Source organism: Peromyscus californicus, unplaced genomic scaffold (assembly GCF_007827085.1).
Source record: "Peromyscus californicus insignis strain IS unplaced genomic scaffold, ASM782708v3 Scaffold_21__1_contigs__length_65335640, whole genome shotgun sequence".
Lineage (NCBI taxonomy): Eukaryota > Metazoa > Chordata > Mammalia > Rodentia > Cricetidae > Peromyscus > Peromyscus californicus.
The window spans coordinates 64,525,463-64,543,265 of record NW_026294514.1 but is presented as its reverse complement, the minus strand read 5'-3'; the positions used below and the strand labels follow the sequence as shown (position 1 = coordinate 64,543,265).

General features: G+C 43.0%; 1 protein-coding gene across 1 annotated transcript in view; it reads right to left on the bottom strand.

Moving 5' to 3' along the window:
• Positions 1-3,180: 3,180 nt before the first annotated feature.
• The window catches only part of Dner (delta/notch like EGF repeat containing), a 320,292-nt gene continuing 305,669 nt past the window's right edge, over positions 3,181-17,803 (bottom strand). Inside the window, exons 12-13 of the mRNA XM_052750585.1 lie at positions 11,463-11,709; positions 3,181-4,212 (exon numbers count right to left, since the gene is read on the bottom strand). Coding sequence (XP_052606545.1) covers positions 4,101-4,212; positions 11,463-11,709 — 359 coding nt within the window. The 3' untranslated portion in view covers positions 3,181-4,100. The remainder of the gene's footprint in view (positions 4,213-11,462; positions 11,710-17,803) is intronic.

Genomic DNA, 17,803 nt, shown 5'->3' with positions numbered 1-17,803 from the left:
GTGATGAACACAAAGGTCCAGGTCCTTTCTGTTTAGCAGAAGAGAGTTTCAGTTCCCCTTACTTGGAAACATTCAAGGATTCTCTAGTAGCCCCATCACTCCTTGGGGGGGGGGGGGTGGTGAAATACTTTTAGGAAGTCCCAGGAGATTTCCTTAAAGGTCCCACTGACCAACACCAAAGCCATGTGTTCAGCTCGAAAAGCAAAGGGCGCTGAGAAAGATGGCGCTTGGCATTGCTAGTTCTCTGATGCATTAGGAAGGGGGGGGGGTCAAGAAATGGCTGGGGTGGAGGCAGCCTACAGTACAGAGTTGTTATGAATAGCTACTTAAAACTTTCCAATTAGTTAGCATACATTTTTCTGTGCTGTAGTCCTTCATATCTGTCCCTGTTAATAAACTACAAAATCTATCATGATTAAAAATTCTAATTCAGTGCACTTGTGCCTAAAATTTTTTTAAAGCTTGCTGTAGAACATCATTTGATGAAAGGATCTAAACAGACCCCCAGTTCTGGTGGGGATGATAACCAGACTAAATAATTTATAAATAATGATTTATATACATAGCCTCATGGAATTAAACAGAAGCTACTAAGGTAGAATGACTATTTGACAAAGATAAAAGTTGGTAATCTGAGGACAGGAATTCTAAGCCTCTTTGTGCTAAGTGGAAACTGTAGGTATATCAAGAAACGAGCACCCAATTGCCAAGGACCTTGAAGAGCAACTTACTGGTGTGTGTCACTTCCATTTCACTGCAAGAAAGGCGAACTTAGACAATCCCCCCCCCCAGTGGGCTGGAGACACTGCTGCACCATTTGTAGACTAGAGCTATGACTGTCCACACAGCATTGTGGGAGCATATGAATAGAACAAGGTGGATTTGACTCCATGAAGTCAGAAGCCATCAAAAGCTCCTACAGCCCCAACCACAGTTTGTCTAGCTTATCAAATGCTGACTTCACGAGTGGTACAGAGTGACAGATTCAGTATGGCTCTGGAGGACTTGAGACCTTAGAGAATATGCTCTCTACTGTAGCACTGTGAGCATATCAGAACACACTGTGGGCCGTAAGCACTCACCATCAAAAAGGGTGTATTAACCTACTTTGTGATAATAGCCACATCTAAAAATAAGAGCACGAGCAACCATAGTAACAACAGACATGCTGAATGTTTCACATACACTGGAGGAGGGAACACAATATACATGCTATCTGCTTGATCATTATCAAAATCTCTTTTCCAAATTGTAGCGCTTAAGTACACACGGTTACTTGCCCAAAGCCATTTTCAAGTAAATGATTAAAGCAAAGTTTTAATTTACTCTGCTATAAATACATTGCCACAGATCAGAGTTCATCTTCCCTTCAGTATGTTCTTAGATGGGTAATTATATATGTATTTGCTTACTAAACAAAGGTCTGGTATAAAGCAAACCAGACTTGGAAGCGAGAATTTTTTCCTGTGGCTTTTGCTGTTCATATCTGCCCAACCCAGAACTAGTGCTCAGTGAAGTATCTGTCATGGTTGGGGGGATGGGTCAGTGGGCAAAAGCACTTACTGTTTAAGCATGGGAACCTGAGTTTGGATCCCCAGCAACGAGGTAAGAGCAAGGTATGACCTCATTTTCCCGCAAGGCCAGTGCTGCAAGAGGGGGTAACAGGAGGATCCCTGGGGCTTGCTGGCTGGCCCGCCTGCCAAAACATTGGTGAGCTCCAGAACTTGTCTCAAAAGGAAAAGGTGGAGGGTGAAAGAGCAGGACACCCGATACCTTTCTGTGGTCTCCACATGCACAGCACACACCTGCATCCAACATCCACACAGACAGAGAGAGGAGAGAGACAGAGACAGCCACAGATGGACAGAGACAGAGAGACACAGATAGTTTTAAAAATCAGAGAGGGTGGAAATGACCTGAGAGGACATGCAGCCCTTTGGACACTGCCCTGGAGCACCCTGGAGAAATCAAGAGAAATGGAATTGTACTAAGCCAGCTTTGCCAAGCCCTCTCCTTTCATCCATCCAGGTGTCTTTATATAAAACAACTCTGCAGTATGTTTCCAGAAGTTATGTAACTAAGAGAGTTAATATTTTATTCTTATTTTATTTCCAAACACTTAGAATATTAGCATATTGCACTGCATTGTTTAATAATTAGAGTGTAGGTGTGCTGCTAAGTCCTTTGTTAGATTAGGGACACATGTTCTGAGGGTAGAGAGGGATGGAGAAGCATCTGAAATTACTTTTTCCTTAATGCCCACCCTCGCACCTGATTTCCAGATGTCTTTTGACCTTACCAAATGGTTCCATGTCAAGTTAAAGATGCATTTTCCCCCTGAAAATGACAGTGGGACTTGAATGTAGGGATTGGAGAGGAGTGAAATTGTGTGCAGAGAGACTCTGAACTGCCTTCATGTTTCTAAGGGTGAGGAGTCATTCTCTGGGGCAATTCCATTCCACCTACAAAGGAGAGCAGCAGGGAAGATATTTCTTGAAGTACCTGCCCATTATGAATGGACAGATCCTTGGATCTCGGGTCCCTCAACATTGACACAACCTGCATTCCATGTAGAGTCATTCAATGTAGATTCATGGCTTTAGACAAGAATTTCTCTGATTCTCGTCCCACTCTTCATGTTGACAAACAGCACCGACCCCCAGGAAGTCATAAAGATTCACAGAGTGCAGAGAATGGCCTAGCAGCCATGGAGATGCTGTGTTAGTCATAAAACAAAATATCTGAGGGAGCTAGTTTTATAAAGAAAGACAGGCCTATTTAGCTTAATTTGAGAGGCTCAAATTCTAAGATCAGGTAGCCTTCTGTGAAGGAATCATGGTGGATAGTGTCTTAACGCTGGGAATCGTGGTGTCATAAAGGAAGCCAGAAAGACACTCAGGATTTGAACTGTCTTTTAACGAGTTTTCATGAGAACTACCTTAGTCCTTTTCAAAGGCAGCTCCCAAACTTAAAGACTTCAACCCAGGCCTCCACCCTCTTAACGGTCCCATGTCAATTCTTGGAGATCATATCTTTAACACACAAACTTCTTAGAGATATATTCAAACCATATCCAAGCTGTCCCTCGGGCTTGTTAAATGTCAAACAGTTGGATGGGTTGACAGTCAATATCATATCTGAAACATTTTAGGTTAATTTTTAAAGAATGAGACAAGTAGATCCTCGCCCTGCTAACGTTTATTCAATATTCTTTGAAATTAGCAAGAATCATAAGAAGCACATATCAATCAAATACAGCCACAAAAAATGTCTTGGGTATAAATAAAGGTGCACTATGAGAAACACTACAGAAGGGCCCAGCACCTCTTACATGTCACTACCTCTTAGCAAGAAACACCTGCAATGTAATTTAATCCACTACAATTAAAAAGAAAAACACTTGATTTTTAAAAGAAAAAAATTGGTTGAAACTGATCAGTATTTGCCTCCCTAGGCCCTTCCCTTGTTTGTGTTTACAAGGTCAAGTTCAAGGATTGTTACAAAAATGACTAAAACTTGAAAGAACAACATTTCCTCAGAATTCAACAAAACGGTACAGAAAATAAGTTACTTACCCATGCACAAAATAAGGCAGAGGCTAATTTCGTTCGGGTTAGGAATAATAAATTTAACTAGTTTTCTTTTTCACAAAACAGACATCTCAGACGGCACGTCATAGTAAGTAACGATTATACTGAATTATGCATCATACTCTACTTATTTTCCTAACTCTACTCAGAAAGCCGGCACTCACACATCACAAGAAACTCTTCCTATGTAAGACTTATTCTGTAACAACCACAGAAGTCCATCTGGGTTTCATGGTAGGGTCTACTGTCAAAAGAGCCCATACTTGTTGAAGCAGACAGTGTTGAGAGCTAAAGGTACATTAAAACATGGTCTATGGATTTCACAAATTCTGGTTTTTTTAAAATACTTTTTTCAAACTAAAAGCTGCAGAACCTTAGTTCTTCGGTAGTCTACTGAAAACTTTTGAGCAGCTAACATTTTAAATTTCTTAAGCTTTTTAATTTTCTTAAAAATATTTAAATGATCTTAGTATCTCATCTTTTTTGAAAAATAATCCAAAAAAAAGAAGATTACAAATCTTTTGTTTTAATCAGTGTGACCAAGGGCTTGTCATCGGGGCTGTAATCCTCGTAGGCAATAGGAGTCACATCGTACATCGCAGGCCGAGATTTCTTCCCAAACCTGAAATTACAGTCAGAGAGGATTCTGGTTACATGAGTATTAGACTCCAAGTTCTATTAAAGGTGAGTGTTATGAATAATTTCCATCAAGTACCTGCTGCATACACATGAGGACCTAAGCTTGGTCCTCCTGTGCCCATGTAAAACCTGGGGCAGTGGTGCTGGTGTAACCCAGTACTGGAGGCAAGGAGGGGAAAAGATGGATCCCAGGTCTTACTGACCACCCAGCCTAGCCAGTTGGTGAGCTGAGGTGAGCTCTAGGTTCAGTGAAAGACCCTGTCTGAAAAATTAATAGGCAGAACAACCAAGAAAGTAGCTGCACATGGACTTCTGGCCTACACATAACACACACCACTCACACATATACACACATACCTACATACAACATACACATGCATAAACTACATACAACACACACATATACACACATACACACATACTCACATGCCTACGTGTAGCACATATACACTCATACAAGCATATATGTATAGTCACATACCTAATATATATTATATATATATATGTATATATATATATATATATATTACACACAAAAATAACATTCAAGAATCTAATGGAACTGTAAAAACACTCTAAGGTATATTCTTTAGCATGTATAAAAACTTAAGGCATCCTGATATTAACACTGAATGGAAATAAACATTAGTCTTTAGTTCAGGAGACAAAATGGATTAATGTTAAAGCATCCAAGTTAAATCAGGCAGGACAGTGCCACACCAGATTTAAGAAAACATGTATCGATTTCTCTTTTTCTTTAAGACCCATAAGTATCTAGAAAGACAGTTTTTTTTTATATCCACTCTCATGACTAGCATACACAATGGCAATGGTCCCCGAGTAGCACTCAGACAGCCTCTCTCCTGGGGTCTTGGAGGGAGTAAACTGTAAAGGCTCTGAGGTCATCTGAAATCCCAACAAAAAACACAGCAGAAAGCAATGACCTAAAACACTGAGGTGTTTGTCCACAAATGCTGCCGGGGCTTGCCATCAAATCCTACTCTTCAGTTCTCTCAGCCCCCAGGAGCGTTCTTTTTCTCTGAGTACCAAGCTATTGTCCCAACAGATTTATGCATATCAATGTCTCCTCAGCAGCAGGACTGATGCCCAGAAGCCAGAGGAGTCAAAACTCCAAGAGCAAGACTTTCTGCCAAACCAGTCTTCAGAGAGTAATTATTAAAACATGGCCAGTTCAACTTCTAGGTGGTCTCTTCCCACTCGAGAGCTCACTTTCCCCAAAGCCTCTGGAGTGAAACAGTTTAAAGTCTTCCATGGGAACCTACCATTGTTTCTTCTTCTATATGGCTTTAAAAAATAAATTATTTTACTTCCAACAGAGATTAACAAGAGATTTCAAAAACAACCACCTTAAATTTTGAAAAGGTTAAGATGGGTCCTGAAGAAGTCAGAGGGGCTTATCTACCATGGCTCCCTCCCTCTATCCTCTTCTCTATTTCTTTGCTACCTTTTGAATGTTGGCTTTCTCACATACAAAGGTAAAAAGTAGGAGCAAGTGGGGAATGAGAAAGAGAGCACTCTTCAAGTAAGATTTGGGGGTTGGAAGATGGATAGGTTCAAGAAAAGATCTTGCTCTACAGACCAGCCTAGGCTGGTCTGGGATTTACTATACAATTCTGGCTGGCCTCAAACTCATAGTGAGCTGTTGTTTGTTTATGTTATTTTTGGGGGGCCCGCCACCCAGCTCCCAAATAATCACACACAGAGGCTTATTCTTAATTATGAATGCCTATCCTTAGCTTGGCTTATTTCTTGCCAGGTTTCCTTAACATATCCCATCTACCTTTTGCCTCTGGGCTTTTCTCATTCTCTTACTTATGTAATCTTACCCTTACTCTATGGCTTGCTATGTAGCTGGGTGGCTAGCCCCTGGAGTCCTCCTCCTTCTCTGTCTACTTCTTTTTCTCCTCCCAGATTTCTCCTTCTATATATTCTCTCTGCCTGCCAACCCTGACTATCCTTTCTCTTACCTCACTATTGGCCATTCAGTTCTTTATTATACCATCAGGTATTTTAGACAGGCACAGTAACACAACTTCACAGAGTTAAACAAATGCAACATAAACAAAAGTTTCAAACCTTAAAATGATATTCTACAACCATAATCCTCCTGCTTTAGCCTCTCAAGTCCTGGGATTCCAGGTGTAGTTGCCACCATGCCTGAAATGATCTTTGATTTTTAAACTTTCATCAGTTGTTTTCCAATGAACTCAAGACTGACTGGCCTTCAAGAGCACAAAGCGGGCACCATGCAAAACTCAGGGCCAGAGTTAATACATTCTGCCAACACCGATCCACAGTGACCATTACAATATTAAAAAGGCCCTAAGTAGAACTGTTTCTGGATTGCAAGGCCTTACTGAACACCCACAAACTATGTCAACACTGATGTGGGTTCGGACCTCAGCATATAGCCTTTAATCTGCTTGGATAAGGCCCATGCAATCCTAGGACAGGAAAAGTGGCCACACTGTAACAACTGTTAAATTCTATACTTTTTCCCAAGTGAAAGCAGAGGAGGGTACTCTGTGGTACAAAATTTTGACAAATTATTTTTCATAAACTAGCTAGATGCATTTGTAATAACAGTGATGATTTAGAAGAAAAGCTAACAACTCAGAGCTTCCCCTGCCTAGCCCCAGTGGCCCTGGGATGCTTTCCTGTAGGAACTTTGATGTGAGAATAAATCATATTCATTAGCTGATTAATCAATTGTTTGGCAACGGGAACAACTGAACAGATTCAATGCACCCCTTAAAGTCACTTGTTATGTGGTTTCCATTTGAAAAGGAATCTGTCTTCTTAAAATCTGGAAAACTGAATGTCTCCATTTTGTGCCATGTTTTAACAAGCAGTAATTCAAATGACTGAGAACTTCAGTGTCACCATGGAGCTGAAGACCAATAAGGAAAGTTTGAGAAAGAGTGTTGTAGGTGCCCTGAGCATGACAGCCAAAGGCTAGGCACACTCACTTGTACACCTACAAAGAGGATGCGTGAACAGGGCATCCTGCCTTGTGTCCAGACTCACTTGGTTATGTGGCACAATGCCAATGAAGTCATCTGCCTGGGTCAGAAAGTGCCACGCTGGTGACAAAAGCTGGTGGAGGTCAGACTAACACTCCTAAGACAAGAAGAGTGGACCATTGGGAGCTGCCATCCCTGTACTTCAATTCCCTAATTAGTGTAAACTCTGTTTCCTTGAATGAGCTACAAAGTTAAATCCGAAGTGCAGGGTCTACCATATGGAAGCTAAAACAGTGTGTCTGTTACAGACACTAAGGTTTGTAAGCACCCATAAGCTGAGACAAGACTTTCCTTGACTCTCCTACACCTCTCAAGGTGGTGAATGAATGTCTATTAACAGTCATGCTGAAATGCTAGCTGCCTTCCTTATCTCCTTTGCTCCCCAGAACTGGTCTTGTGTTCTCTAAATCCTGGCCACTCCAGAGGCTCTCAAGAGAGGTACCCTACCTTTTCACTTCTCTGTACTACATTTTCACCTACAAAGTTCACACTCAAGAACTACACAATTTACCAAAACAAACCAACAAAAGGGATATTAAGTAAGTTTACAATTTTGTATTGGACTACACTTATAGCTCTCCTGAGCCTTATGCAGCCAATGGGCTACGGGTGGCCCACCCTAGTTGGTCTCAGTACAAATACTATCAATGTCACATCAGTATCTTAAACATACTTGGTAATAAGTCCTGTGCATCTAACTCATTCTCTGAAGGAACAAAAGATACTACTGCCAGTCATAAATAAGGCAGGAAAAAAAAACCACATTCTCATAGCTCAATGTCCCCTAAAAGCACACCATAAAGAATGTCAGGTGGATTTGATCATAAGCAAGGCCTGAATCTGAAAGTTTGTTATTTGAGGACAAAAGAATGTCTTTGTGTTCTCCTTTTCCTGTTTTCTGTGGGTAAACACTTCTAGGTGGTAGACCCAGGCACCAAGAGGTAACCTCACTGTCCAGATGTGGTGAGCCATGTGTCTGCCCCTGCTGATAGTGACAATCACTTTACTACCTGAGTATAGGCAAAGCAGCTGTGGGACAGGTGGCTTCTGGGACAAAGGAGAGGAAATGCCTTCTCAATCCAGCTGATAGCTGACATCAGAGACACCAGATGTTTTCTTTATCCCTCGTGAACATCTCAGGTGACCCATTTGGAATGTATCTTGTGTGGCCACTGGGCTGTGGTCATTCCAACTCAGTATCACTTCCAGGCTAGCATTCAGGAAACAGCCTGTGAAATGGGCATTTGGAAACTAGAGAAAAGGGAACATCAAAAGGACTAAGTTTGGCCAAGCTCTTCCTAGAGTTTCCAGGAACAGAGAACAAAGAAGGCCAATTTGCCAGAGGTCTGGCTACAGCCTCTTTGGGACAGGCTGCAGATCAGGTTGTAAGCTGCAGAGCCCTTCAGGAAAGAACTTACCCTGAATTCTAGATTCCTGGAAAGGTGTGGCCTTCCTGTGGACTGTTTCCTCTGTACTTACTAAAGGACACTGGAGGTCGATGGCTAGCATTATGCACTGCGAATTTTGATAAAGATGGGCAACAAATAGGAACCAGGTTTGTGAATGCTATCACGTCCCTTCTTGCCTGCCTGAGTATTCAGTTATCTTCCCAGAGAGCTGTATAAATATCATGCTCCATAGCATCCCTCTCAAATGATCTGGGCCTGAAATGTCATATTTTTTTTATTTTTATTTTGCAATACAATTCAGTTCTACATATCAGCCATGGATTCCCTTGTTCTCCCCCCTCCGGCCCCCCTCACTTTCCCCCCAGCCCACCCCCCAGTCCCACCTCCTCCAGGGCAAAGCCTCCCCCGAGGACTGAGATCAACCTGGTAGACTCAGTCCAGGTAGGTCCAGTCCCCTCCTCCCAGGCCAAGCCAAGCGATCCTGCATAGGCCCCAGGTTTCAAACAGCCAACTCATGCAATGAGCACAGGACCCGGTCCCACTGCCTGGATGCCTCCCAAACAGATCAAGCCAATCAACTAGGAACTTAGCCACAGATCCTCCGGGAGAAAGAGACTCTTATTTCTGGGTCTCCCAAACATCCAAGTATAAAGCTATACCCTTGCTTTCCCCTATGAGCTAAGCTCTTCTGGGAGCACAAGAGAGGAGACTTCAGCACCAAAGAAACTTGTTAGTTCTCCACTCTCTTTTGAATCCTCTGCCTCCAGCCCAGCGATTTAAGATATTGGAACTAGTCCTGTTGCCTGGGACCATGTACTGAGCTAGTCCTGGGAATTCAAACAAGACAAAATATACTATGCCAACACAAACTGAGGTCATTCTTTCCTGTCAGACTTCAGATTTTAGTGACATTTGCTATGTGCCAGGACCTGTTGGAGAGACAGAACTAAAAGACAGAACTCAAATAAACAGTGGGGCTTGTATGGATTGGTCCTGGGCTTCCTGGAAATTGAGTTGCCTGAGCTGACCCTGAGAGGAAGCATCTAGGTGAGCAGCCATGAGGTGGGTCCTGAGTCTACTGGTTCCTCTCCCTCACAGCCACAAGTACCCCAGGGTGCAGCTCCTGGTGAGGCATTGGGGCAGATGCTCCAAGTCATCCAAATTCACATCTCTGGATCCTCTCTCTGGCTCCAGGCTCTATACCTGTTTCTGTTGCAACAGTCACTGTAAGGTGTGAAACTTGGATTTGGGGACTTCCTTTGGGGAGGAAGACTCTGAAGCTCTTATCTTCTGCTGCCACTCTACAGATTTGGGGACTGCTATATCTTTACTGATATATCATCCTAATAAAAATAATACTGCCAACAGTTTCCATAGGTTCTGCCCTCAATATCAATTCCAGGGAGCTGAAGAAATGTCTCCGTGGTTAAAAGCCCTTGCTGCTCTCACAGAGAACGGGAGTTTGGTTCTAGGCAGCTCCAAACCACCTGTAACTCCAGCTCCAGGAGATACAACACCCTCTTGTGGGTTTTATGTATGTCTTCACACAGGCACACACACACACACACACACACACACACACACACACACACACACACACACACGAATAAACCTAAAGTGTATCTTTATTTTTAAAAACTAAACTCAGTACACTGACTTTCTGAATTGTATGTTTCAGATTATTCCATCAACTCATAGGAAATAATTTTGCTACTAATTTTGGAATGGTATCCCTTACAAAAGTCAGTGAGCTATTAGCTGACCTTCTTGACCAACATCATAGATAGATCTGGGAGAAGTAAATATGTAATTATCTACTTATAGAATAATATCTATAATTTAACAATTGCCATGTTCTTTAAGGAGGGGGAGTGGAGGAAACTGTGCTTGTGGAAGGTTGAGTGACCTGGATGGAATATAGTCAGGGAATGTAGTAATGAGACTTCCAATCACACTATGCTTCTGCTCTCCCTCTCACACACCAATTCCTGAATTTCCTCCAGGAAAGGACACTGAATTCCAAAACACAAACTCTAAACATCAGAAGACAGTGATTCATCATGACTTTTGTAGACACTGGAATCCAAGAGCATAGTCTGTATTCATATTGACTGCTTTAAAAGCAAGAAAGAAATTATCAGGCTGAGGGGATGTCTCAGTAAAACACTTGCCTTGCCACACACGGGACTTAATTTCAATCCCAGAACCCACCTAAAAATGCTAGGCCTGGTGGCATGGGCCTGTAATCCCAGCACTGGGGAGGTAGAGATAGAAAGATTCCTAGGGCATACTGGCTGGCCAATCTGGCCTAATTGGTGAGCTCCAGGTTTCTAATTTGAGAAACCCTGTCTGTCTCAATGGAACTAGACAGCATCTCAGGATGGCATAGGGTGCTCTCGGGCCTTCACACACACACACACACACACACACACACACACACACACACACACACATACACACACACACACACACAATGACATGCACAGACAGCCATACATACACATGCACACAGATACATATTTTTAAAAAATGTCCAATGCAGTGAAGAAGAATCATATGTGTACAGTTGCAAATCAATACAAATTAGATGAATGAATATATTCAATGTAAACATAACTAGCCACAGGTTTAAAGGGTTGCTCATGAAATGGGCTAGAACTCTGTCTTCAGTACCTTGTTCAGCTTTGAAAACCCTCCCTTGTGGCTGTGAAGTCTTAAGGATAGCATAAGCCTGGAGCCCAGGTGTGATGTCTCCCTCACTGTAGACCCCCAGAGCTTACCTGGCATGCCGGATGGATGCAATGGCATTGCTGAACTCGCTGTCAATGCTGCGGCAGTTGTAGAATTCCTCATAGGCCGGCCGGGAGGAGCCTTGGTACTCAATGCGGCTGATGCGGCAGATACCCACAATTAGGATGATGAGCATGAGCACAAAGGCCACACAGAGGGCTCCGATGATGATGTAGAGTGAGTGCCGGGGCATGTTGGTGAGGCTCTCAGCCATGTGCCCAGACTTCCACTGCAGGTCTGAAGGCAGAGATAGAGACATGGCAAGGAATGAATTGTAGCAGTCAGCATGCTACAGCACTAACTCCACATGAGGATCATCTAAACTAGGAAAGATTATTTTCTGTGAATAATCCAAATCAAGATTTAATATCTTTAACATTAAGGGTCACTGACAAATTACAAAGAAAAACCAAGAAAACACCTACTTTGATTGGATGTGTAATGTCACCGAAGGACCATGTGTTTGAATACTTGGTTCCCAGTTGATGGCCGTGTTTGGGAAGGATGCGGAACCTTTAAGAGGTGGAGCTTTACTAGAAATCTGGAGTCACTGGGGGAAGGTGGGCTTGAAATTATACACCCCAGCCCCACTTCCTGTTCACACTCTGCTTCCTGACCTCATGTGCTTTCCCCCACCATGATGGACTGTCTCCCTTCCAATGAAGAGCCAAATAAAACCCTCCCTTCCTGAAGGTGCTTCTCTTCAGATATTGTGTCATGACCAGAAAAGTAATTAATTCCAGAGTCAATTTCAAAACACAGTTCTTCTACTTGTTGCAAATATTATTTCAAAATGATGGAAACCACAATTGACAAGAACACAGAAATGGAGGCTGAAAATTGACGCTTGATCCTTCTTGTGAACTTAGTGGTAGAACTTGACCCCAGCTTTAGCCATTTTAGACTCCCTGCCGAGGACATATCCCTGTAAATGTGCAAAGCTCTGTGTACAGTAACATTCATCCTGGGTTAATAATATTTAAGTGTTAAATAATCAACCATCACACATTTACAAACACTTTAGAAAATAAGGCCAGGCCCCATGTACTTACCTCTGAGAGTGGATAAATATTAATGGCTTATCATTTGGCTTTATATTGCTTTCACATGTTTTTAAAATGAAATAATATGTTGCAGATAAAGATGAAGTCCCCCCACTCTCAGGTCCTCTCCTCACCCCACCAACCCTAAAACAATTTACAAGAGTCAAAAGGAGGAAGACAATCCAAATATTCAACTCTTGGTGAGGCAGAAAGAAAGATAATCATTTAATAGTACAAAGAAATAAAAGAATGCAGCCAAATGGACCTGCTCATGTGGTGAAAATAACTCAGCAATCACAGTGAGTTTAAAATAATTACTTGGATATTGAAAAGCTCAAAGTAGGTCATAGCACTAGCAAGTTTACACTGCTTCCCTAGGTGGGCTAAAATCTTTAGAAACATCTCCTTTAATAACTACCAGAACATATATAATTTTTCCCACCTCACCCTCATGAGAGAAACAGCCTAGGAAACTGACATCCCTTTAGTGGAAGCAAGACAGAAGCTGAGGTCTGTGTGTCCAGTATGCATCAACAGTGATTGCCTCTAGAAGACAGGATTATAGGGGATTTTAGGGTCTTTTGTACACTTTTCTATCATTTTTAGAAATGACCTATTCTTTCTATGATTAAGAAATGAACAGTAAGTTATTGGTATAAACACCCATAAGAGAGTCTCCACATAGCAGTTGAAAGAGCATAGGCCTTCTCATCATAACATCTTCACTTTATCTCAGCTCCAACATTTGATCCATCTCCCTGAGCCTCTGTCCCTTCATGTGCAACAGAGAAGCATCAACACCTGCCCCACTGATCTGTTGTGAGCGTAAGCTAGAAAACTGTGAAAAAGCAAAATGAGAAAAGGCACTTGGCTGGGGGTGGGGGTCCTTCAGAAGGGACCGCTGCGATGCTGGAAGAAGGAAGGACAGAGAAGAGTACACTGTCCTGTGAGGCAGATGGCTCTGGGCTGAGGATTATAAAACATCAGCTGCCCCTGACCTTCCATCAGCCTCTGTCACCAGGGACAAGGACTGGATGTCACCTCTGTGACTGGCACTGGTCCACAATGTCAGGTGATGTCTAACTATTATGAACAGGATGCAAAGGAAACTGCAAATCAAAAGGAGCTGGGCTTTATTGTAGTGATACCATCGCCAGCACCATTACCCTGCAGGGTCATCGCTGCCATGGTAGGACTTTTCCCGGTGTCTAGATAGAGGATTCAGAGAAGAGTGGGAAAAAGAACACACCTTCAGGCACCTTTCACCAACCTGATTATGTGAGAGTACTGTCACACACTCAGTTACAGCTTCGGTGATCATGGCCTCTGAGAATTGACCTTGAAATCAAGAATATGACCCTGCAAAGGACATCCTAAAGGAGAGGACATGGACAGGCAGACAAGGGGCCAGGCCTGCAGACCCATATCCTAGAAGTCTAACAGATAAGTGGGCCCTGCTCTTGGTCTTGAAGCTTCTAGAAAGAAATGGGATGAATGAAGAATCTTCTGAGCCTACAGCCAAATCATCTGATCCCTGAATCTCTCGCAGAGGCCTGTGACATCTGGTTTGACATTACCAACCAAGACTTCCTGCATTAAGGCAGCAGAGGGAGCTCAAAAAGCTGCCTTATCCCCAGGGTACTCACTCCTCAGTGAGTAAGGAGATGAGGAGAGCAACATAACACACTGCAAAGAAATAGTCTCCATGGATGGCAGAAGGTGTTTTGTGAAACCAGAACTGAGGCTCAGTCCCCAAGTCAGCAGCCCTTTCTTTTGGCAATATCTACTGCCTGCTTGGAGAGACAACTCTGTTTTCTGGCTGAAAAAGTAAGTGTGATTCACTTGATTTCCAAGTATTATAGCATTCATTCCTTAAAAAATTCAGCAGCAGGCTGGAGTCCAAAGCGCAACAGAACATGTTTTATCATCCATTTAGCATCAACACAAGGGTAGCCAGGGTGGTTTCTACTCCAACTCGTAAAGTGCTCAGATCTGATGGCCAGGGAGTACCAGAATTATTTTTAATTAAGTTTATCTGTGTGTGTGTGTGTGTGTGTGTGTGTGTGTGTGTGTGTGTACACTCAAGAGTGCATGCACACATGTCACAGCACATGAGTAAAGGTCAAAGGACAACTTCCACCACGGTATCAGTCCTCTCCTTCTACCATGTGAATCCTGGGTGTAATACTCAGATCATCAGCCTTGGCAGCAGGTACCTTCATCCACGGAGCCATCTCTCCAGCCCTCACAGGAGTACTTGGAGGGCTTTTGAGCTTTATGCATGCTCTGTGTGTGAAGAACATGAATACCATATTGACTATGTGCATGCACAAGTTCACACCCACATGAGAACTACTGTGAAGAAAACATTGTGCCTCATTGCACGGTCAGTACAGCATCATCCCATGTGTTTGCATGTCCCTCCATTTGCACCACTTCTCAAGTGTTTGCATTCCAAGGTGTTTAGACATTAAGGAGAAATCTATCACAATTCTCAAAACAAAAAACAAACAAACAACAAAAAAAAACCTGTTTTTCTTTATCCTCTGCCCTCATCTTTAAAGCTATATTCGTCTTTACTGTCATCTGAAATGTTCTTGACAGAAGTGAAGGCAGCTGCTTTGCAAGCTAATTGGCTTGGTAGCCAGCCTGGACCTTTATATTCTAACACTCAGTCTGAGAGACATCAAACGTACCCTCGCCAGGTGGCTGCAAACGCCATCTCCCATCCAGGCTCCATCTTCATAAGGCATCGATTTTCTACATCCCCTGAGTCCCATTGCACGAATCATTTACTGTGTTGGCTACAGCCCAGCCTGGAGAAGAAATCTTAAACCTGAACATGCAGAATGGGATTATCTCATGGGCCCCAGCAGGTGTGCGACCAGGAATGCTCGCTCGAGAGCTGTTTGGGGAAAATTTCATAAATGTCCCACTTGTAAGTTTCAAGGATCATTTGCATTTTTGTTTAAATTTGTCTGAAGTTCTGTGTTTTTCGAAGGGCGTTTACACTGAACATTTTGGAACTGCTGGGAGCTGTGCAGAGCTGTTCAAGGTGAAACAGGCAAGCTGGTGACAAAACCAATCAATCCAAATCAGACTTCGGCTTATTTGCATCATTTATTCTAAAATAAATTGTCCATATCTATTTTGTAATTTATCTTGGTGAACATAGCTGGCAAATTTACTCATCTGTGTTATTTCAAAAGAGACTGGAAGGGAGCATGTTTGTGATGATGTCATTTAATAATTAAACAATTCTTAAGGCCATCTGCTGCCTGCCTACAACCACCAAAGTAAGATTTCAGATTATGTCATATTTTCCGTGGCTGAAGGTGAGCTGTCCAATGAAAGTATCAATAAGCCTGAGAAAAATTAACAGTCATTGTTGATCTTCAAATTATGGATAGATGGGAAAGTGTGCTGATTTGAATGAAATGGTCCCCCTAGGCTCACAGGAAGTGGTACTGTTTGAAAGAATTAGGAGGTGTGGCCCTGTTGGAGGACGTGTGTCACTGGGGGTGGGCTTGGAGGTTTCAGAAGCCCAAGCCAGGCCCAGAGTCACTCTCTTCCTGCCACCTGTGGATCTGGATATAGAAATCTCTGCTCTTTCTCCAGCACCATGTCTGCCTGCATGCCACCATGCTTCCTGCCATGATGATAATGGACTAAACTTCTTAAACTATAAGCAAGCACCAATTAAATACTTTCCTTTATAAGAGTTGCTGGGGTCATGGTGTCTCTTCGCAGCAATAGAACAATGACGAAGACAGAAGTAGAACACACTACTCCTTCATAAAAGCCCATTCACAGAACACCTATGGCTTGAGTGTTCACTGTGTGTGGTGGTAAAGCAGGAAGAAAGTCGGGGGAGAAGTGAGCTCTTGGAGCCTTGGGTCTTTTGACAGATACAAGCATTAGCAAACTGCCATCAAATAGTGAAAGAACAGGTATGCCAAGACAGCATGGGAGAGGCTGTACAGAAGCAGAGAAGGGGATGGGGGGGGCTCATTTAACTGTGTCAAGAGAGCTTGAGCAATGGGGGACACTAGGCATAAACTGGGATGAGGAAGAGCAGAGGGAAGACAAGCCCAGGCAAAGCAGCAGAATAAGGCCAGGCCTGTAGCAGAAGAGCTGGACAAGGGATCAAAGATCAGCATGAAGAGACTGAGGCTGAGAGGCCCAGTGAAGGGAGAGGCACCTCCCTAGGGCACCCTACCCAGGCAATTAGCATAGCCTTGGATCTTGAGGAATTTCTTATTTTAACAGTCCTGGGCATGGCTGGATGTAAGGGTCCGAATGCTCACATACACACTGAGAAGATGTGCCTGGCTGCATGTAAAGAAAGGCTTTGAGGCAGTGGTTCTCAACCTATGGGTCATAATTCTGTTGGGGGATTGTATATCAGATATTTACATTATGGTTTGCAACCACAGCAAAATTACAGTTATAAAGTAACAATGAAATAATTTTATGGCTGGGGGATCACTACAACATGAGGAACTGTATTAAAGGGTCTCAGCAGTAGGAAGGTTGAGAACCCTGCTTTGAAGGGTGAGTATAGAACCAGTTTAGGGGCTACTCTAGTATGGGGCAGAGCTGATGGTGGCTTGGGCTGAGGTGGTGGGGGGAGAGTCACAGAGCAGCAAGTGAGTATGACATTGGAGTGGGAATTCGATTGTGCGGGCCCTTGATGTGGAAAGAGTGATTCCTCACTCTCACTTTCCTGGCTTGTGTGACTGGATGCATGAGGTGCTGTGGCTGAGTAGGAGTCACCTCAGAGGGACCAGGTGCAAGCCGGAAATGCACAGCTCTGTTTCATAAGTAATGAATTGGAAATGCCATTAAGGTACCCCAGTGACAGCGACACCAGAGAGCTGTACTTGGTACAAAAGTTTTTGGTTATTAATTTTAGGCTGGCATTTATTGAGAGTTCTGTCTATGCTGGGCACAACTCTATGCATTTCAAGTGTTGCTCATTTATAGATGTCACTGACATCTCCATGTTATATGGAAAGCCACTGAGACCTTACAAAGAGCAACATGCCCAAGATGATGTGTAGTTAAGTAGTAGTATCTGGCTGGTTCTAAAGCATCACACTTCAGTAATCAAACATAATAAAACTGCTTGGCTGTAGTTGGGTTAATTTCTGTGTTCTCTATTCTGTGCCAAAGGAAAACAGAAAGTATCTTCAATAAATGGTGTGGGCTCTTCTAATAGGTGGGTCAGCAGTAGAGATAAATGCCGTATTGTCACCCTGTATGACTTGTGGGGCAGCAGCCAGGTA